At 38.0% G+C, this 27,729-nt stretch overlaps 1 protein-coding gene across 5 annotated transcripts in view; it reads left to right on the top strand.

Annotated features, from left to right (window-relative positions):
• The window catches only part of EML4 (EMAP like 4), a 177,772-nt gene extending 156,289 nt beyond the window's left edge, over positions 1-21,483 (top strand). For 4 of the 5 annotated variants that reach the window (XM_027865094.1, XM_027865091.1, XM_027865090.1 and 1 more), the window contains 6 exons: positions 1,237-1,325; positions 5,388-5,485; positions 8,882-8,969; positions 9,468-9,566; positions 19,421-19,551; positions 20,724-21,483. In XM_027865094.1, coding sequence (XP_027720895.1) covers positions 1,237-1,325; positions 5,388-5,485; positions 8,882-8,969; positions 9,468-9,566; positions 19,421-19,551; positions 20,724-21,182 — 964 coding nt within the window. In that variant the 3' untranslated portion in view covers positions 21,183-21,483. The remainder of the gene's footprint in view (positions 1-1,236; positions 1,326-5,387; positions 5,486-8,881; positions 8,970-9,467; positions 9,567-19,420; positions 19,552-20,723) is intronic. The other variant, XM_027865095.1, reaches the window with a different exon arrangement.
• The last annotated feature ends 6,246 nt before the right edge of the window (positions 21,484-27,729 follow it).

Below are 27,729 nucleotides of genomic sequence, written 5' to 3'. Positions count from 1 at the left end.
GCTTTTTAAAACTTAGAAATTAAAGGGAACAATTGTGCTTCATTGCATAAACAATGTATTTTTGTTTTTACAGGTAGGATCACACAGAATTTTAGATATTAAAGGGACTTGAAAGGTTATATGACTGTATTATTATGTTGTTCATCTGAATGGTTAAAAATAACATTTTCTTTCCTGATTGCCACATCTGTCCACATGAAATAAAAATAGTGATTTTTCCATACCAGTCTCTCTGCCTCCATCATTCCCCTTCCAATACTTTATACATATTGCCACCAGTTTAAATTTTGCTTCAAAGGACAGTTTCGTCATGTTGCTCTCTTGTTCAACAATTTACTAACCTCATAGTGTCTGCTGAATCAAATCTATATTCTATATATTCAAATCTATATCAAATCTATATTCTGCCAGACTTTCAAGGCCCTTTCTAGCCTTAATCTTCCACTACTTTACTACAGTCAAGTTGGTGTTTTTGCTGTACCCCACAAAGGGTTGGCAGTTGTCAAAAATTGTGAAGTAGACTAAGATTGTCTTCCCCACCCCAAGCTTCAATATGAATTTAAGTCAAAGAATCAAAAGAGGTTATGATTTGCCTAAGATCACACACCACTAGTTAGTGGCAGAGCTTAGAGTTAGAATTCAAGTCCTTTTCAGTCTTTTGCTCTTGCCACTCCATGATGTGATATCATTTTTCCCAAGGGTTTATTTACATGTTAAGATATACTTCTTGTGGTGAAATGAAACGACTTTATTGTTTTAAGGAAATTTTAAGCATCAGTGAGTGGGTTGAGGAAGCATTGGTCAGAAGGTAGTTAGGGATCTTTCTGAAATCATACTACATGGGTGGCTACCTTCATTGCCAATGCATTAAGACTAATCCTGCCTGCAAGCAAGCCATGTTCATATCTGCATTTTTGCCCTTCATTCATATTTTTTCCTACCTGAGAATTTCCTTCTTCCCCCTCTCTTCTACTTTTCCAAATACCATCAAAGTCCAGCCCAAGTCCCACCCCTCCCAGGAAGCCTTCCCTGAATGGTTCAGGACTCACATCTTTCTATTCTAGAAATAAATATTTCTATAACATTTATTTTCTGTATCTTGCAGTATAGCACTTGTTTTCTAATTGTTTCTTGTGTATTACATCTTCTAAACTCAACTGTAAATTTATCAAGAGTAATTTTTCTTTTTTAAATTTTTATAATTTAAATAATTATTGGACTCTCACTTCTTAACAGGTGGTTTGTCCTGGATGCAGAAACCAGAGATCTAGTTTCAATCCATACAGATGGTAATGAGCAACTCTCAGTGATGCGCTACTCAAAAGGTAAGGAATATTTGACAATGCATAATGGCATTAAACTCATTTCTATGATGGAATAGTCTTAACTTTAAAATAAAGTCGACTACTTTCCTGTTCTCCCTGGAGCCATTAAACATTGCATGTGTTTCCCCCTCAAACCAGATTGAGTTTTGTTCCAGGTAACTTCAAAGAGTTCACTTAAAGCTAAGTGACATTCTGGGTTTAAAATCAAACACATATTTAGAATCAACAGGTATAATTGCATTTGTACACGTAAGCAAAATGCAGTTAAAATCTGAATTTGCCAGTAATTGGAAATTTGAATAAGTACCAGGCTGTAGATTAACATCTGTTTAACAAAATCTTACTTTGTAGATAGGGTATAAATGAGAAGTATAATGTTAAAAATGAGAGTATAAAAGGAATATTTAAAAAATTTTAACAGATTTTCAAGTCCCATTAAACAGCTTGGAATGTTCTATAGTAGAAGTTATTGACTTGCTAAATACATGTAATTCTTTTTTTAATCATATTTTATTTTTTCAGTCAGCAAAAATCTGCCTTCTATGTGCCTACCCACACCCCTTCTTCGCTAATGAACTAAAGAAAAACAAAACCCATTGCAAATATGTGTAGTCATTCAAAACAAATTTCATATCAACCATGTCCAGAAAATATATGTCTTATTCTGCCCCTTAAGTCTTTAACCTCTCTATCATGAGGTGGGTAGCAGATAGCATGTTTCATCTTTACTCTAGAACCGTGGTTGATCATTACATTAATAAGAATTCTTAATTATATAAAATTCTTAGTCATTACAAGCATATCCTAAATTTAATTAGGCTAGTTTAAAGTAACCATGTACTTCAAAGTAATAATTATACTTCCTCAAAAATCTATAATTCCTTTTCACTAATCAATTTGTCCCCAGTTCACCTGCCTAATGTGAGTTTCATTTTCTTATATTGAGGACTCATTCTGTCCCCTAGTTATTTAACTAGCCAGTAGTCCAGGGCTTTCTTTAATTATTCCCCCTCACTGGCTGTCAATGCTGTACAATGAAAGAGTAAAAGTTTGCATCAAGTGTTGGGATTGCAATGAATTCCCATTACAATAAGCCAAAGAAATTGTGCTTTTTTGCTTTTTTAATTTTGTTTTTAATTGATTTTTGCCCTTTTTTATTTCTTTTTTGGTGAGGCAATTGGGGTTAAGTGACTTGCCCAGACTCACACAGCTAGTGAGTGTTATGTGTCTGAGGTTGAATCTGAACTCAGGTCCTCCTGACTCCAGGGTCGGTGCTCTATCTACTGCGCCACCTAGTTGCCCCCCGATTTTTGCCTTTTTAAGTATAGTTAAAGAAGTAATACAGATATAGTTTGTGTAAACCAGAACGTTCAATAAACTTTGTTGGGTACCTAGTAAGTACTCACAGTGAGATACCCAAAAAAAAAAGAAGACAAGGTAGCATAAATAAAATAGTTGTATTATTATCCTGGCACAGGTAACATTCAGTATGTTTATTTTTGGTGTTTACCTCTAGAAATATATATATATATTTTTATATAAATATATATATATATATATGTATGTATATTTTTTTTTCTGTGCTACTCTTAATGGCAATCAATGATATTATAACTCTGGGCAATTATTATGCATTAATCCAAATGACTACTTTTTTGTTTAAGAGCCTGCTTGGTTGCTAGTAAATGAAAAATAATTTAGTCAACCCTGTTAAGTAACATTCAAAATTGATAAGATTTAATAAGAGCTTCCTATCTCTCATATACCTTAAAATATATCTTCTCCCAGGTCACCGTTAGGTGGCGCAGTAGATGGAGCACCAGCCCTGAAGTCAGGAGGATCTGAGTTCAAATCCAGCCTCAGACCAAACACTAGCTGTGTGACCCTGGGCAAGTCACTTAACCCCAATTGCCTCACCAAAAAAAAAAAAAAACAAACATTATCTTCTCCCATCCTCACCTACTTCTCTGTTCATAAAGCTTAAGGTGACCTTCCATCTTACTAAAGCCAACCCCCTCTATCAATGTCTTTGATCATCCCAACTTTCCTTTACTCCATCAGTCATTCCCTCCACCCCAATTCTCTCTTTCACTTTCAGTGTCTTCTTTCATGTTGATACCTTTCTGTGGCCTACAAACATATTATCCTCAACAAAATTTCATATGGACCTGCCAGCCCCTCAAAACGCTCTTCTCCTTTACCCTTAAACTTTTAAGGAAACTAGTCTGTGCTCTTCTTTGTGTGTGTTAATCTTGGAATATAATTTCCTTTCCCACTCTTCTACTGAAATTGTTCTCTCTGAAGTTACCTCTCAATCCTTGCATTCCTTAACATCCCGACCTTTTTCTTAATATGTTCTTAGCTTCCATGCTTTGGTTTTTTATCTTATCTGTTTCTCCTCTCTATTCTGCTGGTTTCCCCTTTCCTTTTTAGTCTCTTAAGTCTTCCAAAGGGCAGTTAGGTGGCAGAGTGATGAAGTGCCAGGCCTGAAGTCAAGAAGACTCATCTTCCTGAATTCAGATCTGGCCCCAGACATTTACTAGCTGTATGACCCTGGGGAAGCCATTTAACCCTGTTTGTCTCAGTTTCTCATCTGTAAAGTCAACTGAAAAAGGAAATGGCAAACCACTCTAGTATCTTTGCCAAGAAAACCCCAAATGGGGTCATGAAGAGTCAGACAACTAAAAAACAATTGAACAGCAACAAATTCTTCCAAGGCTCTCATCTCAGTTCTCTCTATGTATACTCTATCTCTTGGAAAACATATCCACTGCTATGGCTTTCATCACTGTTATTACCTCTTTCTGAATGACTCCTAATTCCTTATCTCTAAACTCTGCCTGTCCCCAAGCTACATTTCTATATTTCCAAATGCCTACTGGACATCTCTACTTGAATCCAAAACAGAAATCATTTCTAGACAACCAGCTCTTCCCACTGACTTTCCTATTTCAGTCACCCAGACTTAAAACCTCCAAGTCGTTTTTTAACCCTTCTTATCTTTTAGCACTCGCCTGCCCCGCTGCCTACCCTCCATATAATCAGATCCTACTCTTTTTACCTCTTAAATCTTTCTTATTTCCTTTTTTCTCCTTTCCATTCCCTGCTGTGATCCTTGAGTAGAGCCTTATCCCTTGTCCCCTAGATGATAATAGTTTCTTGTGCTCAGTCTCACACTACTGTGGGAATAATCTTCCTTGTCATTCCTCTGTTCACAGACATTCAATAATTCCTCATTGCCTATTGAATAAAATTCAAACTCTTTACCCTGGCATTCAGAGCCATCCACAGTCCAGCTCTGACCAGCCTTTCCAGCATTATTTTACGGTACTACTCTTGTTGCATTCAATAATCCAGCCACCCTAGACAACTCATTGTTCCCTGATTTCCCCTTTTGCTCTCTTCTTCGTTACCTTTGCACTCATTATTTTCCTCCTTCAGAGCCAAGCTCTAGCACTACCAATTATATGGTACTCCAACAAGAAATGATCCCTCCTTAAGATCTCTCAGGCCATTCAATTTAATCTGTTCTAATGATAAATATTTAATTCTTTTCTAACTTGCATTATTGTTATTTGAGTGCATTTCATCCTTATTAATAGATTATAAGTTCTTTAAAAAGAGGGCAGGGATTGTTTTTTTTTTTTTTTTTTTCAGATTTTGAATCAAACACTTGTGAAACTCCTGCTAGGTGCCTGGCACTGGACATACAAAAAGAGAAATGAAACAGTGCTTGCCCTGAAGGAACTTACATTCTACTAGAAGTGTATGGATTCAAATATATCCCTATCCAAACAAATAGAAAGCAGGTACAAGGTGACTACACCTGGAAGAGACCAGAAAAGGCTCGTGCAGAGGAAACTGAGTCTCAAAGGAAAACTGAGATTGCAAGAGGCAAAGTGAGGAGGGTTGAGGATCTCAGGGCTTACCCCTGAGTAAGCACCTAAATGTTTGTTAAATTGCATTGAAAACATATTATTGTACATAAGATCGTTGAAATAAGGAGTAAATGAAATTGGCAGTATGTTTACTTTGTGAAAATCTTTTCACCTTTCATTGTAGATGGCACCTTCCTTGCCGTAGGATCCCATGACAACTTTATTTACCTCTATGTAGTCTCAGAAAGTGGAAGAAAATATAGCAGATACGGAAAATGCGCTGTAAGTTGCATAGTACATGAATTTTTTAAAATGTGAAGGTAGTCTATCTACTTTGGTACAAGTGTTTAAATTTTACTAAAAAATGTAGACGTTTTGTTAATACAACTTTTAAAGAAAATTATCGTTGAATACTTAGCACAGCTTTAGATATCAATCCATATTGATAAATTCTGAGATTACCTTAGAGTTATATATCTATATCCATGTTTACTTTAAAAAGGAAATATATATGCATATACATATGAGATTTTAACACTTGTGTTTTTAGCTTTGAATATTCCCATAGTTCTCTTTGACATTAGACAGTAGAGCAATGGCTATTAATTGTTTTCATGCTATAGTGCCAATTTCATAGAGATTCACAATTTCATATACAATCATCACCTATTCCACAATGTGTGTGGAAATTATAAATTTTAGATTGTGTTTTTAATGTTCAGAGTAATAAAATGGAAAAAAGGAAGCAAAAAAAAAATGCCAACGTATATCCCTTACCTAACATCCAAATAACTTGTGTCAGAATTATCCTATTAAGAGGCAATACTGTTTTTCCTTGTATTTAGGTATGTAGGTGTTGTATTACCCTAAGGGAATATAAGCTCTGTAAGGACAGGAGGTAGCTTGTCTTTACCTTTGAATCCCTGGCACCTGCCACAGCACCTCAGATACAGTCAGCACTTAAGATTTAAATGAATTTCAAACACAATCAGTGTCTCATATAAGCTAAGGTTATCAGTATATAAAAGAAAATATTTTGGCATTGAGGGGCAGGTAAACAATGAGTTTGTGTTCTGTAGTTTAAGGGGTTGAATTACTAATCCTATAACAGCAATTGCTATCAAAAATAATTTGATAGTTTTTTTTAAAAAAGTCAAATTTCCACTTTTTAAGAAGCAGGGATAAAATAAACTTGGGTAGAACTCTATGTGATGTTTGTCCTTATCATCATGACTCATGCAGAATTCTATTTGTAAACTTGGACATACGTCTAAAAGACCTCCTGTATACTCACATATTAATGCCCTTTTTCAGAAACCATACCATCTCCAAACTTTTGGACAAAATCTGCCAATGGAAATGTAATTTAGGATTTAAGCAGCAATTGTGTTTGTGTGGTTTTTTTTTTATTAGTTCAAAAGCAATTTAGAAAATCATTATTGACTTAATAGACTGTGGATTCAAAACCAGTGAAATTATCATTAAGGTCATAACTGTGAAACTGCTATTATTCTAAAAAGACCTTGGAGAAACCAAAGTCGCCTGTGCCTTTTTGCAGGCTGCATTCTTCTGGGTCTTTCCACGCTATTTGACTGCCTTGTAACCACTGCCTCCCTCTGTGTGCTGTCTCTCTTAACTTGGTTTCCATGAAACTCCTCTCTCATGATTATCTTCCTACCTTTTATATCCTTCACTAAATCATCTTCTTACCCCTTAATTATCAATATCCTGCTGACCTTTGTCCTAAGCTCCTTTCTCTTTTCTATGTTCTTTTCTGGGCTGTATTATGTACTCCCCTAACTTCAGTTATTACCTCTCTGAACTCCCAGAGGTGATACAGTCAAGAAGAAGAGAGAGACATACATTTTAGGATGTAGCCACCTTGTAGATTTGTTTTGCTTGATTTTTTGCTTTTTACTGTTCACTATATGTTAAGTGCTTTGCAATTACTATTTCATTTGAGCCTTACAACAACCCTAGGAGGTAGGCACTATTATTATCCTTGTTTTACAGATGAGGAAGCTGAGGCAACTTGAGGTTAAGTGACTTGTCTAGGGTCATACAGCTAGTAAGTGTCAAAGGCCATATTTGAACTCAGATCTTCCCTATTCTAGGTCTGTTGCTCTATCCACTATTCCACCTAGCTGCCCCAGGACAGCTTTGAAAGTAATGAAGTTTGTTTGTATGTATATGTATATGTGTGTGTATATAAAAATATGCACATATATACTTTTTTTTTAAAGTAAGTCGTAAACCATACCAAATAGATCCTCGGTCATCCTTTTTTTGTGTCCTACTTAACATTTCAGTCTTCTTTTGATGTTCTATTTTGTATGTGAAAATGCTCTTTTTTGGGAGGGAGGTATTCAGGAGTTTTTAAAAATACTTATCAATACTGAAGAACTGAAGAAGGTCAAATGTCCTGATTTTCTCCCTCTCAAACTCCCCCCCCAAAAAAAGAGAGGAAGAGAACAGAGGATTCAAACTATAGGCCAGTGAGTTCAGTTTCTTGGAAAATTCAATGAAAAATAAAAAGGAGCTCACTAGTTAACTTACTGAAAAGGAAGTAGTGATCACAAAGAGCCAGCACAGTTCATCAAGAATAGATAATGTTCCCCACCAGCTAAGTGGTCAGAGGATATAAACAGGCAACCTTCAAAAAAAGAATTGTAAATCATTATCAGCTATGTGGAAAAAATGCTCCAGATCACTAATAATAAGAGAAATTAAGATTAAAAACAACTGAGATTCTGCCTGATACCATTCAGATTGACAGAGATGACAAAAATGAAAAGTAGCCATTGTTGGACAGACTTTGGGAAGAAAGATTAATCTTTGTTGGAAATACATAGATTCTGCCCCCTTGATTTCAATAATTCCAGAAAATTTTCTTGTATGATTTTTAGAAATGATTCTTGACTGTGTTCTCCTATATATTTTCCAAAGAGGATCTACCCACTTCTAAAGGCTTTCCTCTAAGTCTTTTTATACATAGGTACCTGTTTAGCCCTTGGGTTGTCAGCCAGGGTTATCCTTTACTCTTATAACCTGTCTAGTCTACCTCAAATTTATGAACATACATTTACTAGATTACAAATCAACCCTATGCCACTTCTTGTAAGTCATTTTTCCAAGTAAACTGCACCTCACTTACTCCCACCATGTGTCTGTCTCTACACTGGCCTTGAGTCATCCATGCTTTAATTCTTTATCTCCTATCTATCAGGATCTGAGGAGGTAGCTACAGTGACGATGGTGGTAGTCGTTTGATTTGCCTGGAGCATCCTGCCACCTGTCTCTCTTCCTCAGGGTACCTTGCTACTTCAGCTAAGCTGGCTCTCCTGCCTGCCCTTTGTATGGCAGTTGGTTGGCAGTTGGCAAGGGATTTGTTGGGTTTCATAATCACTTTTGTGACCAATTAATTAGCTTATAGACTATTTCTTTACCCCATACCAGAGCCACTTCTCCCAGTACATCAAATTATTTTGGAGCCCAGATTCTTTTGGAGGAGGTTGCTAGGTAGTATGAAAAATATCTCATACCTACTTCATTTTGGCAATTCTGTATCTTAGCAAAGATTCTAACATCTAGGAAACTAGGGGAATATTCAAGAGTTAATGCTTAAAATATCATTCTGAGTTAATTATGCTTTCTGTTGACTGTTCTGTTATTCCTTAGGGACATTCCAGCTATATTACACACCTTGACTGGTCCCCAGACAACAAATATATAATGTCCAACTCAGGAGACTATGAGATACTATATTGTAAGTATAAATGGAATTTGTATTGTGTGTGTGTGTGTGTGTGTGTATACATAGTGTGTATATGTCTATATACATATACATATATATACATACAAACACACATACACAGTATGGGATAGGATTTGTCTTCTAGGAATGGTAATTAAGAGATTAAATGAAATTAGAATTGTAATGTAAATGTTTGCTTACCACCAAAAACTAATACATCCTATGCACCTTTGAACCAGCAGTACTGTTCTGAGAAGTTATGGATTTAACATTTCCTTCTGGGGCTAGAGAAGAGTGTAATTGATGGAAGTTTGTAATTTGGGTGGTGGGAATGAAAAAGAAAATACCCTCAATAGGAAATAATATACAATTTTGTAAAAAAACAAGTAAAAGTAAATATTTCCTGCACTTTCTTTGCTTTTCTTTTTAAATATATTTTAATGTTGAGTGTGTGAATTATAATTATAAGTAGCAAACTTCCATCAAGATTTTCTATTTCTCAATTTAAAGGGGACATTCCAAGTGGCTGCAAACTAATCCGGAATCGTTCTGACTGTAAAGACATTGACTGGACAACTTACACTTGTGTATTAGGCTTCCAAGTCTTTGGTAAGAAACATTTTACCTTATGTAATAAGGCCTTTCAAAAAGAAAAAAATATCACTTAGCTAAGTTTTGTAGAATGAAAAATTTGCATGAGTACATTCATGCTGTCAACATTAATTCTGGAAGTTAGTAATTGAACTTCATGGAAACTAGATGAAATAGGATTAAAAGAATGGTATATTTGTTCCCTGTGGATTGCAACACACTGTTTCCCCTAATAAATGTGAAAGGAAAAAGTTAAGTTATAAGACTGAAAAAGAAGTGATACTGTCCACAGAGTATACTTGGACAAGAAGAAAAAATAGATGAGGAATTTGGAAACCTGGTACAAATTCATGATATAGCAGATATATTGTAAGATTTAAATTATCTAAATACCTATTGAAGCACTTTCCCTCAAAAGCACAGTAATTAATTTTTGACCTTGCCGTGATGATAATTTTGTCCTTCAAGAGATAAATGTTGAACATTCTCACACCTGATACATATCCCAGTGGTTCTGAACCCTGTAGGTTATCCAAACCCCATTCCTTTCCCCCCACTACCCAGTTACTCATTCCCATTCCCTTCAAGTCTACCACCCCAAATTTCCAACCAGACAACACCCAGCCCTTCCACTGTGCCCTCTGGAATGTTTGTTCCATAGGCAACAAAATTTCTTCCATCCTAAATCTTTTCCTCTCCCACTCCTTCCATCTTCTAGCTATCACTGAAACCTGGCTTCCTCTCAGCTCCACCAGCTGTCTCCACAACAACATATTCTCCCTGGCCACCTTTTCAAGTACTAGCTGCACCTTTATTCATTCCCCTCAGCTGACTGTTGAGTCGTTGGAATATTCCTTGCTCTCCATTGCCACCAGGTTCTCCCCCCACGTCCATCACTCAGAAACCTCAACTTTGTATGCACCATGACCTCCAACTCCTTGACCCCTCAGTTCTGTCTCTGACTCTAGGCTGTTAAACTTTTTTTGTTGTTGTTGTTAAAAAATTTTGTTAATATATTGGGTACCAGAATCAAGATCCAAAATGATTTTGATTTTGATAGGCCAAACCTAGGTTAATAAAATTTTAAAAGGTTATATGTCTCAGACTTGAGTTCAAAAAGTAGACTTCACAAATATAAGATGGGGGAGGTATAGATGGATTTGTCTGATTGGTGTCCTCCAAATATTTCTTCTCCCTGGATTTTCATGACCTTCTCCTTGCTCTCATCATTCCTACCTATCTGACTAGTCTTTCTCAATCTCCTTTTCTGGATCATTATTTGTGTTCAATTCCCTAATCAAGTGTGGCCAAGAACTGAGTCTCTTCTTTATTAGTGATCTTGTCAGGTAGATAGATTCATTCATCATCTCTTAATCTAGATGATTCCCAGTTCTGTACATCCAACTCTATTGTTTTCTGTGAGCTCTAGTCTCATATCTCCAGCTGCCCATTGGATATCTCCAACTGAGTGCCCCGTAGGCAACTTGGCGTCAACGTGTCTGAACAGAACTCAGCTGCTTCTCCCTAAACCCAATCTGTCTTCCAAACTTTCCTGTTTCTGTGGTGGGAACCTTCATTCTTCAGTCACCCACATTTGCAAATTCAGCATCATCCTCAACTTTTCCCTTTCCCTTACCTCCTATATCTTGCTAAGCCTTGTTGATTCTTCTACTACCACATTTTTCATATCCATCCTTTTTCTCTCTACTCAGCCATAACCCTAGTTGAATCTCTCATTATTTCTCAAATGAACTATTGCAACAGTCTTCAATCTACCAGTCTCTCCAATCCATCCTCCACGCAGCTGCCAGAATTATTTTCCTACAACACAAGAACCCTATTGCTTCTAGAATGAAATACATAAAACCCTTAACTTACATTACACCCCTTCACACTCCCTACATTTTGACTAAACTGACTTACTTGTTCCTAAACATGACACTTTATCTTCCAGCCAAATCTTTGCACAGACTGTCCCCCATATTTAAAATGCCTTCTGTCATCTCTGCCCCTCAGAATCCTTGGCTTCCTTCATTGTTCAGCCTTTCTGATCTCCCTAGTTATTTTCTCTTCCTCCTCAATCATGTATGTATGTTTCTGTTTTGAGATTGTTAGACGTAAGCATACATACATACATCGATAGAATGTAAGTTCTCTGAGTGCAGGAACAGGTTTTCCTTTTTTCTTGGTCTACTCAGAGCCTAGCTCAGGTCTTGCACTTAATAGTGTAAAGACCTCCTGAATTATCTGAAAAAAAAATTTTGGGATTCTTAATGGATTGCAAGTTCATTATGAGTTATCTATATAAAATGCAGCCATAAAAGCTAAATGCAATTTTAGGCTACATTACTAGGGAAGCAATGGTCCTTCTGTACTTTGCCCTGGCCTGACTATATCTTGAGTATTATATTCAGTTTTGGGCATCACATTTTAGGAAGGACATTAATAAACTGGAAAGTGTTCAGGAGGACCAGGATGGTAAATAGCATCAAAATCACTTCATTTCATTCAGTAAGTCAACATACATTATTAGGCCCTTACTGTATGCCAGGAGTTAGGGTTGTTTGACCTGGAAAAGGACAGTTTGGGAAGTTTATAAATACTAATCTTGAGGTAGTAGAAGGGTGTTTATGTTGAGAGAGATGACACTTGTTCCATTTGGTTCTAGAGGGCAGAATAAGGAGTAGTGAGTAGAAGTTGCAGAGAGACAGATTTTGGTTTAATATGAGGAAAATTTCTAAAAAGAGTACTTCCAGCTAGTCTCTAGAAGTAGAATGAAGTCCCTGAAGCTGTAGTAGGTACCTCTATCACCAGAGTTGTGTAAACAAAGACTACTTGTTCATTGTGTTTTTGCAAGGGCTGTTGTTCAGGCATGGATGATAAAGCTGGCACCTGATGTCCCTCCCAATGTGACATTCTGCAGTTCTGATTTAATTAAACAACAGTGTATATTCCTTCTCTAGTCCTTTCTTGTCTCTTCCAATGTCCTGATGACATTGATTGAGGCTATTATCTCCTGTTATCTCCAGTATCAAATATGAATTCCCTGGTTTGACATTTAAGGCCCTTCAGAGCTAATTTTTTTCCTCCAATCTACTTTTTTCAGCATTATTATACATTATTCATCTTCATTCTAATAAGCAGTGTAGTGCCACAAAATTAATAAATGAAACAGCTAGATGGTGGTGTATATTTTGACCACCAGGTGACGCTGCCCTTTGACCACCATCCCCGTGTGAGCTCTGTCAGAGTGCGAGGCTTTTCCCCAAGGCTGCAGTCTCCTTCCCTGCTCACCAGATGGCACCCCGCTACACTTTAATAACCTATTCCCTCACCCTTGGAAGAGTGAATGAATAGGCATTTATTAAGCACGATTAGGTGCCACTCATTGTCCTAAGCATTTGGGATGCAAATGGAACTTATATTCTAAAGAAGGAAGAACAACTGTAGGAGAATAAAGACCAGTGAGGACTGTTTTGGTCAGACAAGTCACAAGGGTGATATGTGGAATCATAGGGCAATCTTTCCGGGAACAGTAATGTTGATTTGATTAAAATTCCCAGAGCTAGTCAGTCAATAAACATTTATTAACGCCAACTATGTATCAGGCACTGGGGATAAAAGTACAAAAAAAAGAAAACTGTTCCCTGCCCTTAGGGAGCTTACAATCTAATAGGGGAAGGCAGCATACAAAAGGAAGCTAAAAAGTGTTAGGGAGGAGAGGTACCCAACACAGAGCCAGGCTGGGGAAGCTAGGTGAGAAACAGATGGCTGGCCTACATACCTTCCTCAAATGGAGGTTCTAGAAGAACCTCCACCCTCCACTTGGAGAAGCCTAAGGGGCCAAAGGCCCTGATGAGATATGAGTACCAGGGCTAATGTGATACTGCAGGATGAAAAGGTTCCAGGAGCGTGCTGGAGAAGTCCAAAAGAGGGGAGTCACAAAGGAAATCAAAGTGCTAGAAGTGGAACGGTCAAGGAGGAGTTGTTCAGTGGCCTGGCATGAAGATGGCCAGGGATCAACAAGGTAGATAGATCTGAGTCAGGCTAGATACGGGGAACTCTTACCAGTGAGGATACCAAGACCCCCCAGAGCTCTCTAGCCAGCCAGGTTGAAGGTGGAAGATAAAGTGCAGGAGCCCAAAAAAGGAAATCCTCTCATTTCCATGCAGAGCCTCAATCTCCTGCATTTGAAATTTCCCCTCATCCACAGATTACTTCATTCATTTGCTTTTTTTAATGACCAGATGATTTATTGAAATAGGAGAGTAACTATCAAATGCAAACAAACCATAAAGAGCTTTCAAACAACAAACTTCACAGTTTCCTGCAGGAGAATTGACTCCCCTTTCCCCATATCTTGTCCAGTCCAGAGAAGAGAAAAGAAAAAGGGAAGGAGGATATCAAGTTTTGTAACTCACCTGAGCTGACAGAAAAGAAGGGAGAGCTAAAATACTAGCACTGACTTCAACTGTGGTGCCTGGCACAGCCAGTGCAAAATCTGATGTGATCTGTTCTGCCTCCCCTCTGTTCTGGGCAGCCCTCCACACTTCTCTAGCTTTTTATTCATTCCATTCTGCTCAGTAGCAAAGTTGGTGGGGCATCACTTCCTTCTGGGTACTCAGAGAGAAAACCCAAATGGAATGAAGATGGTTATTTCTTTTCTTCATGAAGCCTGCAAATCTTGTACCAAGAAATCCTCTTCAAAGGAATTAAAAATTGAAAGATGTTGAGAAATATATTTTTGCACTCAATTCGTACCTTCATGGCCTCGATCTGTTACTCACTTCAATTGTCATCTTCGTAGAGGCATTAGAAATGCCTATTCCAAAGTCATAGAGCACAACAACTGAACTTAAGAAAATTTTGAGTGGGAGGAGCTGATAGAGCTGATACTTTATTTAAGAAATTTCAGGTGTTCTCTTTAACTTTAACCAGGACTTCAGAGAAACCAAAGATTTAAAAGCAGTCTGTTAGCACCACCTACTGGTTACTGTTTATGATTTTATGTGTAGTTTTTTCAACTCTAATGACATCCAAATTTAGGATCATGGAATGTAGAGTAAGAATGGTTTCATTGCCTTCCCCTTCCATTATAGCTTATAAACTCCTGTTCTATTGTTAACAAAGCATCTTTCATATTAGACTTCTTCCTTTGATGCTACTATTTAGTTGCAATAAAGATTTAACCTGGTGTGGGAAAACAGGCATATTATTACACTATTGGTGGAGGCAAGAATTGACCCAGCCAATCTGGAAACAAATTTAGAACTATATCCCAAAAGCCACTAAACTGTGCATACCCTTTGATCCAGAGATAGCATTACTAAGCCCATACTTCAGAAAGATCAGAAAAAGAAGATATGGACCCATAGCTACAAAAATATAGCCCCTTCTTTTGTTATACATAAGAATTAGGAACTGAGGGATGCGTAGCAATTTTGGAATGGCTGAACAAATTATGTTGTTTGAATATAATGGGATGTTATTGGACTATAAGAAAAGAAAGGGAAGGTTACAGAGAAAGCTGGGAAGACTTGTATGAACTGATGCAGAATAAAGTGATTAGGACAAGGAGAATAATTTAGACAATGACACCAACATTGTAAAGGCATCTCGGAAGATATAGTCAAGCATACTTCCCACCTCCTGACAGAGGTAATAGATTCAAGATGCAGAATGACATGCCCAGTGTATGACCTTGTTTTGCTTGATTGCATTTTTGTTTTTCTTTTCTTTTCTTTTTCCAGTGGGGGAAGGGAGGGAGAAGGAAAGAGCAATTAGGGATAGGGAAGTCAAGAAAAAAAAAACAAGAAAGAAAAGAGGGGGTCAATAAAGCATTTCTGAGTGCAGAGAACAGAAAGGCCAAAAAGAATCACAGACAAGACCAAATTTGAAAATTATAAATTGAATTTATTATATATGTTAAAAGAAAAGCAAATGCTACATAATAAAGACCTGCATTTTCATAAAAAATCCTCTTTTTCACTTGCAAAGATGGCAAAAGATGAGAATTGGGGACAGGTTTGGGAGGGGGCTGGAGAGGCACACTAGTGCTTCATTGGTGGAGTTGTGAATCATTGCATTTTGGAAAGCAGTTTGAAATGCAAAAATGACTAAAATGCTGCCATACACTTTGACCCGTAGAGTCTAAAAGTCCCCATGTATACCATAATATTTATTGCTGCACTTTTTGTGATATCAAAGAATTGGAAACAGAGTAGATGCCCATCAGTTATGGAATGGCTTAACATGAATGTAATAGAATCTTACTGTTCTGTGAGTGTGAATGTGATTAATACAAAGAAGCGTGGGAAAATCTATATGAACTAAGGCAGAGTGAAGAAAAACAATACACACACAGCAGTGTAAACAGAACAACCACAGTTAATCAAAAATGAATGTTGCACAATTTAAAAAATAAACATGGTTCCAAAGAAGAGTGTGAGATGACATTTACCTCTCTATAAAGGACGGAGGTCCACAAGTGGATGTGGCACATATTTTCAGACTTTATATATATTGATCAGTTGTGCTAATTTTTTCCCCTTTTTTTGTCTTTAAAAAATGTTTTTTGTTTTTATAGGATGGCTCTCTGGGAGGGAGGGATACTTAGGAAAATTGTGGTAATGTAAAAAACAAAAAACATCAATAAAAACTTATTTTTTAATCCTCTTTTTCTGTGTGTGTGTGTGTGTGTGTGTGTGTGTGTGTGTCCACTTTATTTGGTCTTTGTTAAGTTCAAATTAAAAAAAAAAATTAGACAACTTGGCATCATAGATTGAGATCAAAAAGATCTAGGTTTGAAGCCCCCCTCCCTGGTATATGGCAGTTGTGTAACCCTAGACAAGTCACAACCTCTCAATGCGTTGAGCAGTTCTCTGACTATAAATTGCAGAACATTTATTGATCTTCATTGGTAGATCTAGATCTAAAATTCCCCACACTAGTGAAATCACAGGTTCAGATTCCTTCCCCTGACCCTCCCCCCACCCAAAAAAGCCAGGCATTGTGCTGGATGATGAGGATTTAAAAAAAAAAAAAGTAGAATAGTCCATGCCCTCAAGTTTATATTCTACCCATATATCACCCTGTCCAGATCCTAGTAGGTCATTCTTCTTCCTTGAGGAATTCAATACCTGTTGCTCAGTCTCCTTTATTCTATACCCTACCTTGCTTGGGCGCTTCCATTTACATGTTGCTGTGCCCTCAGATTTCCTTCTCAGTCCATCAACTTGCTCACTTCTCACTCTCTGCATCTTAATTCCATTTCTGCCACACCCAGGATTTTTCAACCATTGGTCTCATCACCCAGAACACGTGTGTGCACACACAAAAAATACATGTGCTCTACCTCCACAGTCAAGTGAAATTCCTGTCTTGAGTATATATAACATCTTTTCCCTCCATCTTTCCCTGTGCCTCATATTTTCTAACCATATTCTCTGTCCTTCAACTATCTACTCCATACCTTCCTGCTTCTGCAGGCTCTCATTATTCCCTCTCCCTTTCTTCCCTCTTGACCCTGTAGCTGACTGGTTTACCATCCTTGAATCCTTTATACTCTTACCTTATCTCAGCTCATTTATTTAAAAATTATTTAAGAATATTAAAGAGTTAATTAAAATGTTAATACATTTTTTAGAAAAATTTTAAACCAATGCTGGATTATTCCCATGATCTACTTACTCCCGTTTTAGTGTTAACACCCCTAGAGGACGTCACTTTATTATTCTGCAGATTTATGCTATGCAGTAGCCTCTGTGGTCCCTTGCAGCTCTCGAGCTAGGATTCTGTGATACTGCCTGGGCCCTCACTTCTGCAAATCAATATTTTTACTCTTCTATAAGTGACTATCAAACTCTCCACAGTATCTGCTCTAAACCTCTTTTCTCCTCAAACCGTCTGTACCACACCACCCCCTCCATACTCCTTCTTATCCCTAATTCTAAACCTCAAGTGTCCTCAATATCATTACCCGTTCTTTCCTATGTTCTAGTCTCTGATGAAAAAGTGTCCTTACTTCTACTGTCTCCTCTTGTCTCCTTTGGGAGCTTATTTAGTCTTTCCCTCTGTCCCTATCATTCAGTCTCCTGGCTCCTTCCTTCTCTGTTTTTCCCTACCCTTCTTCCTAACTTCCTTATTTCTTCAGGAGTACCACCATTCTTCAGGTTACTGAGATTTAAAACCTAGAAGTTATCCTTAATGCCCCTCTTCTCTCACTGCCACCCCATACATAGCTTATCGACTCCCAGGGCTTCAACTATTAACTTCTGTGCACATGACTCCCAGAACTATGTACATATTCAGTCCCGTATCTCCAGTTGCCTACTAGACTCATAAATAGACCTAACACCTGGGTGACCCATAGAAGTCCCAAATTCAGCATCTTTGCCCATCTGCCTGATTTCCCTGTCTTTTTAAAGGCACTACCATTCTTCAAGTCAGTCATTCCCAACCCCTCATTCTTACTGCCAGCCCTAATCTAATCATTTGTTGTGTTTTGCCAGTTTTACCTCCACAACATTTTCCTCCACTCTCATGATCACCACCCTGATTCAGGCCCTTATTGCCATTATTGAAACAACCTTCTATATCATCTCCTTACATCCAGCCTCTCAGCTGTCAAATGAATAATGCTAAATAAAAGTGTTCCCCTGTTCAAAAAGCTTCTGTGGTTTCCTGTTGGTTCAAGGACAAAGTACAATTATCTTCTAGTTAGCCCTTCACAATCCGGTTCCAAGTTATCATTCTAGGCTAATTACATATTGCTCCCCTCATACATTCTACATTGTGGCTGTACTGGCCTATTTGATGCTCCTACTTTACAACATTCTGTCTTCTATCTATGCTTTTGCACAAGCCAGTCGTTATGCCTAGTAATGCTCACTTCTCTCCTTCACCTTTTAGAAACATTAGGTCCCTTCAAGGCTCACTCAAGTTCCACCTTCTAAATAAGAGAAGACCTTTCCTGATTCTCCCAGTTAATTCTTCTCCAAGGCTGAAATTACTTTGTAACTTTTTTTGGTATAGATTTCCTTTTTTCTTACTTGTGTATGTGTTGTTTGTCCTAGGAAAATGCAAATTTCTTGAAAGCAGGGACCGTTTCATTTTCCTCTTTATATCACCATCACACAGCACAATACCTACAGTATTATAGCAGATGATCAGTAAATGCGTATTGTCCTGAATTAAGGGACTTGTCCAAAGTCATGTGTTAAACAAGTGGCAGAACTGATTTGAACTTTCATCTTCTAGTTCCAGATTCAGAAATACCAGGCAGGCTGGCTGGCTGACTCTGCCCTGGCCTTCCCAAAATAGTACTGTTTTGATCATTCTTTTTTATGTAGTTTAATATTTGGCTGCCAACCCATATTCTTCAGAAATTTTCTTATCAGCTAGATGTTTAGATTTAGTCATTTGTTTAATTCTCATTTTATATTCAAAGCCAAAATAAGAAATATGTTATATTTATGTTATCCTCCAATAAAAGCCTACTACAGTGTCTTATGGTGGCAGGAAGGTCACTTTGAATTCTCTAATTCTATGCTAACGAGCCTAAGTTCCAGCAGATCCTACAGAGGTGGAAAGATTCAGAGTAGAGACCATACTGTATTGCCTGAGGACCAGTTTATGTACATTTAAAATTCATTCTGTTGGCTATAGCATATAGCAATGATAAATTTTTAGCCACAAAGTTCCCAAAGACTTTACCAGATTGTAGAGCATCTAGTGTCTGCATCAATCAGTGAGTAAATACATGGACGATCACAGAATTTTGCAGCATTAGAGCCTATCACAAAGTAATACTTACAGTATATTGTTGACACTAACATTCTAACATTTCTATATGTATGTTTCCATGTTGTAAGGAGTCTGGCCAGAAGGATCAGATGGAACAGATATCAATGCTCTAGTGAGATCCCATAACCGAAAAGTGATAGCAGTTGCTGATGACTTTTGCAAGGTCCATCTTTTTCAGTATCCTTGTTCCAAGCCAAAGGTAAGTTCAGCTTCTGTGTGAGCGAGTCTTAGAAGAGGCAACTGGGCTACTTGTTCAAGTACATATCTGTATGTTTTACGTGATTGCACCTGTATAACCTATATCAGATTGCTTGCTGTCTTGGGGAGGGAGGAAAGGGAAAAATTTGGAACTCAGAATCTTATAAAAAATGAATGTTGAAAATTGTCTTTACATTTAATTGGAAAAAATAAAATATTATTTACATTTTTTTTTTTAAAGAGTACATTTCTAGTGATGGGAAGGTCACTTGGGGAACTAGTTCCTTATTTTCCTCCATTCCACTAGGATACTGAAAGAGACACCAGCTTTACCTAGATCTTTCTTTGGAGAACCACAAAAGGATTCCCCTTTTTCCTTCTTCCTTCTTTCCTTCCTCCCCTTCTTGTTACCTGAAAAATAAGGGCATTCTCAGATGTTAGGCAGCAAAAGAAGCAGCTAGGATTTCCTCTTTTTAGGTTTTTGTAGAAGCCTGTTAGCAATCAGGGATTTAGGAGGTTTTTTGGCTTGGTTTGATTTATTTTGGTGATTTTTAAACCTCTCGGATTTCTTAAGAATACAGTCATTAAGGTGGTGCAGTGGATAGAGCACTGGCCCTGAAGTCAGGAGGACCTGAGTTCAAATCTGGCCTCAGACCAAACACTTGACACTTAACTAGCTGTGTGACCCTGGGAAAGTCACTTAACCTCAATTGCCTAAAAATAAATAAATAAATGAATGAATGAAAATAAAGTATACAGTCATTAGAAAATTCTTGAAGACTGAGGAGCCTGTCATGCTTTGTCATATATAATCATAACTATTATTACTGCCCATGGGAGTTTATAATTTATAATTCATATTTGTTATTTATAATTTATATTTGTTATTCCAATAAGACAGTCCCTTGGGCATTTTTTTTTCTTTTGCGACTGACCATCTGACTGACTGAGACGTTGTCATCGTTCCCTCCAACTTTTCTCCCATCCTGCCCAGTTATCAGAAAAGAGGTTTGATGTCTCACTAGCTTTTTTTCTCTCAGATCTGATTAGTGGTGATTGTGATGGGAGTTATTATTTTATGTAGGCTAGAGTCCTTCCCTTAGTCAATCATTGTCACAGTAAGCAGACATAAAAAACTGGCTTAATTTTTTCTGTCTTATTTATTTCAAATAGGCACCAAGTCACAAGTACAATGGCCACAGCAGCCATGTTACTAACGTCAGCTTTACTCATAATGACAGCCACTTAATTTCAACTGGTGGAAAAGACATGAGTATCATTCAGTGGAGAGTTGTGGAGAAGCTATCTTTGCCTCAGAATGAGACTTTAGTAGATATCGCTATAACCAAAGCCCCCATTTCTACCAGTGAGAATGTCCTACAACCAAATATTCCCCCACCACCTCCCTCCTCCCAGCCCTTCAGTGATGCTGCTGAAAATGAAAGAATGAGTGATTCCTCAACACCCCTTGAGAATGACCTGGAACAGGCTGAAGAACAGAGTGAGGAGCAGAGTGAAGGCGGCAGTGAATACCTGGGTGAGCCTAGTTGTGAAGAGCCTTCCAATGAGACCAGGGATGAGCAGGATGAGTCACCTATTCCTGAGGACCAGCAGAATTCACCAGTGTCTTAATGCTTCAGCTTCAGATGGTTTCTTTTTCCCATCTGATGTATGTTTTGCAACAAGGAGAAAGTTGAGCTAGCAGGAAGGGGAGTAATGGAGAATTACATCACTCCAAATGTTAGTTTCCATGTGGTCTGCTTTCTTCAGTAGTCTTACCTTTTATCTCCCGAATGGAGCTGACCTTCAGTTTGGTGTTTGTTGAGAACTGGCCAAAGTTAGTGGTAGGAAAAGACTGAAACATTCGTTGTTTTAGAGATTGCTATGTGTGGAAGTGGCACAATGTAAATACTGGGGTGGGGGGGGGGGGAGAATGGCAATTATTATGATCTGAAATAAATCACCTTACTATCTGAAAGTGTTTTCTGCAGGAACTTCCAGAAAAAAACAAAAGCACTGTTAAATGTATCCATAAATATATAATGTGCTGTTGTTTCAAGTGTGGCAAGAAAAAAACAGAAAGTGAGCTCTTCATTGAGCTGTCCTTTCCTCCAACTCCATCCCATTATATGGAAGAAACGGGGGACTAGAAATTGGGGGCGATTACAGTAATGCCATGTGCAAGTAGCACTGCCTTCTTGATTAACAAATATGCAATTTTTCTTACGCTACCAATAGATTCCAGATATATTTGCCTTCTACTTTTTTCTAAGGAAAGTTATAGCAAGGAATAGACATGTCATTCCTTGCACCTATCTACTTAAATATAAAGTATTGCCTAATAAAATTAATAAATGGGGTTAATCTACATAATGATCAAATTCAGTGGTTATCAAAAACGATGGATTCTTCTATTGACCTAAACAGTTTTCCAGACTATAAGGGTTGGCATTCATATGAATAGGAAGGACTTTGGACCTACCTGTAAAACTAAACTTTGATAGTTCCCTAGCTAAACTTAGCTAGGAAAAAATATGCAGTAAATTTTAAATTATGGAATTGGTGCTTGGGATTCTTTTTTACAGTTATAACTTCTTAGAGTAAAACTGAGCATCAGTAAATTGCAAATTGTTCTTACTGGCCTTATTAACAGTCATGATTTTGGTGTAAGACAGATTTTCAGATTTGCCATAGATGGTGATTTCCTCTGTTCAGAGATGTGATAAGCTTTCTTGGCCGTTTATGGAAAATCATGGCATTTATTGTTATACATTTGAAAATTTTTGTTTGTTTCTTTTTTAAGTTTTGTCATACATCTATGTTTTCCCTACATATGTTTCCTACTTTTAAAAAATTACTGACAAGTATGCATTTCCTATGTATTTGTTTATACTTTGATTATATAAAATCTTTGTGTTGTTTTTTACTTGCTGCATTGTTCAGATATTTTTCAGTAGGATCATGTTTAAAAACTTTGGATGAGTTAAGAAGTCTTAAATGTTCAAGCGTTTACGTGATTGTGCCATTCCAAAGTGCATCAAAACTGTCATTCCCTTCTAGTATCTTCTCAGGAGTAATGCTGCAGATCAGGTATTTAGTCATCATTTGGTAATATAAAAACTCCAGTGGCCTCCAAAAGGACATTTACAACATACATGCATACACGTATACATGAACACATACATGTGTTGTATGTGACAGTGTGTATGAGTGTGAATACAGGCACTTATTCTGTGTATCTGCATAGATCTCTCTATATATGTAGGTGAACACATTGAAATACTCTGTATCAACAGATATACATATGTTTGTGTGTGTATATGTGTATCTCCTTTTGTTTACATCTGTTCAAGAAAACCTCAAAGTAGTTCTCTTCAAAAGAAGAGATAGAGAGTCCAAGCAACCCATATGTTTTCTAATATGTTCTGTACATAGTTATCAGAGAGCACCAATATTGGACTCAGACATTTGCCAATTAGTAATGATGATTAAAAACTATCAGGTCAGCATGTGATACAATTCCCTACAAGGAACATACTGTAAGATGAGTGAGTAGTACTAAGAAAAGGAAAAGCATATCATAAAGCTTGTGGGGTGCAGAGCTCTCATGGTAAACAGGGAGATTCATTTGGAAGCATTTGTCACCTTGTGGGGTTGCCATGTATGATGAAAACTATAATTGTGATGTTCTTGTGTGGTAGTTCAGAAAACACTACTAATATGCAGAAAGCCTTACAACTTTCAATTGCTGGCAACTACTGTTTAATGGATAATGAAATCTGTGATAATGGATGAAAATGGGTGGGATTATGAGACTGTAGATGTTTTTTAGAAAACTTGTGAATGAAATCTGAATCAGAGTGTTTCATGTGAAGATGTTTGAGCCATTTCTATCATGCATTCCTGTCTCATGGCAGAAATTTTTGAAGATAAATAAAATAATCAAAATAATGTGTTGCCTTTGACTATATAAGGATATTAACTTTTCCTCAAACATTAATATTAGTTAGAAACTCATGCCAAAGAAGTTTTAAGCAGCTAACTACTACTGCTGCTGCTGATAAGAACAGTGGCATTTTGCAGAGGAAAAAAGTCAACAAGCATTTATTAAGTACTAAGTAGGAGCTAGACACTGTACTAAACACTGAGGATACAAAGAAAAGTCCCCAAAAATTAAAAAAAAAATACACAATCAAGTAGGGTCATATTCTGATGGGTAGGGCAGATAATACATAAGTAATTTTGTATACAAGATATGCATATATGTGTGTATATATACAGCATGAATGGAAGATGATTTCAAAAGAAAGTCACTAACAGTGGGAGGGAGCAGGAAGGGCCTCATGCAGAAGATGAGATTTGACCTTAGTCTTGATTCAGTCTAAGGAAGCCAGGAGGTAGGGGTGAGGAAGAAAAGCATTAATTACAGGCATGAATGGAAAGGCAATGAATTGGAAGATGGAGTATTATGTACAAGAAATAGCAAGCAGGACAGTGTAGTGGATCAGAGTCCATGGAGGAAAGTAAAGTGTAAAAAGGTAAGAAAGGTAGACAGGGATAAATTGTGAAGGGCCTCCAAAATCAAACAGGTTTTTATAGGGAGCCACAGAAGTTTGAGTAGAAGAGTGACATGATCAGACCTTCATTTTAGAAAAATTGCATTGGCAGTCAGAGAATCAACTAGATCAGGGTGGGGAACCTACAGCCCCAAGGACACGTGGCCTTCTAAGTCCTCAAGTGCAGCCCTTTGAATTCAAACTTCACAGAACTTTAACTTTGGATTCCGTCAATGGGCTTGAGGAACTAGAGGGCCACATGTGGCCTTGAGGCTACAAGTTCCCCACCCTTGAACTAGATCAACAGGAGATTTGAGGCAAATGACCAATTAGAAGGCTGTTACAACATTCAGACTTTAGGTAATGAGGACCTGCAGCAGTGTGGTGACTGTGTGAATGGAGAGGAGACTTACATGAGAGATGATAGGAAAATTGAAATGGTAAGACTTGGCAGCAGATTGAATATGGTGGGTGAGAGAGTGAGGAGTCAAAGATGACACAAAGGTTGCAATCTTGGGTGACTGAGAATGATGGTGCCCTCAACAGTCATGATAAAATTTGGAAGAGACTATAGTTTTAGTGCAAAGGTAACAAGTTCTGTTTTAGACATGTTGAGTTTGAGATGCCTATGGGACATCAATTTCAAGATACCTGAAAAGCTATTGGTGATTCAAGACTGAAGCTCAGGAGAGAGACTAAGGCTAGATGGATAGATATGGGAATTATTTGCAGAGGGATGTTATTTCAACCTGTGAGAACTGATGAGATCACCAAGTGAGAGATTATACAGGGAGAAGAAAAGAGAACCCAGAACAGACTTTAATGGACATAACTGTTACTGGGCATAACCTGAAGATCCAGTAAAGGAGAGATTACACAGAAGAAAGCAGTGTCACAAAAACCTTAGGAGAGAATATCTAGTAGAGGGTGATGAACAATGTCAAATACTACAAATAGGTCAACAGTGATGATGCTTGGGGGGGGGGGGGCGAAGCCAAGATGGCAGAGTAAAAACAGTGAGTTGCTTGAGCTCTCCCCCAAACTCCTCCAAATACCTATAAAAAATGGCTCTAAACAAATTCTAAAGCAGCAGAACCCACAAAAAGACAGAGTGAAACAAATTTCCAGCCAAAGACAGCCTGGATGGTTGATTAGAAAGGTATGTTGCACTGGGCAGGGAGAGGAGTGCAGTTCAGCATGGGCCCACAGGCCACTGAGAACCTGGAACAGGCCTCAGAGGACTGAATCGCAGGCAGCTGTGAAGGTTTCCAGACTGCTCAACCCACGAATGCCAAAGACAACTTAGAAGGTCAGTGGGAAAAGTCTGTTTCTGCGTTGCTAAGAGAGGACAGTAGGGTTCCAGCCCCATTCCCTGAGAGCAGCCCTGGGGTGGCGGCTGCCTCCTGAGTTTCTGGCCCACAGACTGAGGGGGAATCAAGTGGCTGATCAGAGAGGGATTGCAGGGATCTCTGCTGGAGCAGGATTCTCTTGCTTTGCTTGTGCTTGGATCTGGGTCACAGTTCTGGGTGGCAGTCCTGGGGCGAGGAGGAGCGCTGGCGTGGTAGAGCTTGGAGAGGAAACCCTCCTCACAGTTCCAAGACAGAAAAGAGTGCTCATAGACCAGAGCACAGGCCAGGAAAGGAGTTAACACCTCACCCTTGATCATATCGCCTTGGAAGAACTGAAAATTTAAAGGTCCCTAGAAGTATCTCTGAAAACAGCTGCACAAAATCCCTGAAGCTTGGGATAATAGTACATTCTTCACACTGGAAACAGACTCCTACCTTAACAAAGAGTTTATAACTCAAGTAATTGGCTGAGATCATAAGCAAGCAGCGCAAAAAGTCAGACTATATTATCTTACTTTGATGACAAAGAAGATCAAAACATCCAACCAGAAGAAGACAACAAAGCCAAAGCTCCTACATCCAAAGCCTCCAAGAAAAATACGAATTGGTCCCAGGCCATGGAAGAGCTCAAAAAGGATTTTGAGAAGTAGAGGAAAAACTGAGAGTGATGCTAAAGGAGACCCAAAAAAATACTGAAGAAAACAACACCTTAAAAAATAGCCTAACCCAAATGGCAAAAGAGGTCCAAAAAGCCAATGAGGAGAAGAATGCCCTCAAAAGCAAAATTGGCCAAATGGAAAAGGAAGTCCAAAAACTTACTGAAGAAAATACTTTCTTAAAAATTAGAATGGAGAACTTGGAAGCTAGAGACAATTTGAGAAATCAAGGTACTGTAACACTAATCCAAACGAATGAAAAAATAGAAGAGAATGTGAAATATGTCATTGGAAAAACAACCAACAAAGGAAAATAGATCCAGGAGAGAGAACTTAAAAATTAGTGGACTGTCTGAAAGCCATGATCAAAAAAAGAGCCTAGACATCATCTTTCAAGAAATTATCAAGGAAAACTGCCAATATTTTAGAACCAGAGGGCAAAATAGAAGTTGAAAGAATCCACCAATCACCTCCTGAAAGAGATCCCCAAAGGAAAACTCCTAGGAATGTTGTAGCCAAATTCCAGAATTCCCAGGTCAAGGAAAAGATATTGCAAGCAACCAGAAGGAAACAATTCAAGTATTGTGGAAACACAATCAGGATAACACAAGATTTAGCAGCTTCTACAGTAAGGGTCCGGAGGACATGGAATATGATATTCCAGAGGGCAAAGGAGTTAGGACTACAACCTAGAATCACCTACCCAGCAAAACTGAGTATAATCCTTCAGGGTAAAAAATGATCATTTAATGAAATAGGGGACTTTCAAGCATTCTTGTGGAAGAAGACCAGAGCTGAATAGAAAATTTGACCTTCAAATACAAGACTCAAGTGAAACATGGAAGAGGTAAACAGGAAAAAGAAATCATAGGAGACTTATTAAGGTTGAACTGTTTACATTCCTGCAGGGAAAGATGATATTTGTAACTCATGAGTCCTTTGTCAGTATTAGGGTAGTGGGAAGGAAAAAAATTATATGTATGTATAGATAGATAGAGCGCACAGGGTGAGTTGAAGATGAAGGGATAATATCTGGAAAATAAAATTAAGGGGTGAGAGAGGATTACACTGGGAGAAGGAGAAAGGGAGAAGTAGAATGAGGCAAAATATCTCACATAAAACAGACAAGAAAAGGCTTTCGCAGTGGAGGGAAAATGGGGGAAGGTGAGAGGGAATGAGTGAATCTTATTCTCATAGGATTTGGCTTAAGGAGGGAATGACATACACAATGGGGTATGGAAATCTATCTTACCCTACAGGAAAATAAGGGGGGAAGGGGAGAAGAGAGCAGGGGGTTGCTAGAGGGGAGGGCAGATTGGGGGAGGGGATAATCAAAAGCAAACACTTCTGAGGAGGGACAGGGTCAAAAGAGAGACTGGAATGAGTGGGGGGTAGGGTAGGATGAAGGGAAATATACTTAGTTTTTCACAACAGGACTACAGTGGAAGTGTTTTACATGACTATATATCTATAACCTGTATCGAGATGCTTGCCTTTTCAATGAGAGTGGGTGGGGAGGGAGGAAGGGAGAAAATTTGTAACCTAAAGTTTTGAAAACATGTTAAAAAAAAAAAAGTATATGATCTATGTCTGCTAGAAGCTGAGAAAGGCTTTTGCT

The sequence above is a fragment of the Vombatus ursinus genome, unplaced genomic scaffold, assembly GCF_900497805.2.
Source record: "Vombatus ursinus unplaced genomic scaffold, bare-nosed wombat genome assembly UNPS02014778.1, whole genome shotgun sequence".
In the NCBI taxonomy this organism is placed as follows: domain Eukaryota; kingdom Metazoa; phylum Chordata; class Mammalia; order Diprotodontia; family Vombatidae; genus Vombatus; species Vombatus ursinus.
Note: the sequence above shows the minus strand (reverse complement) of the source record. Positions and strands in the feature narration are given on the sequence as shown.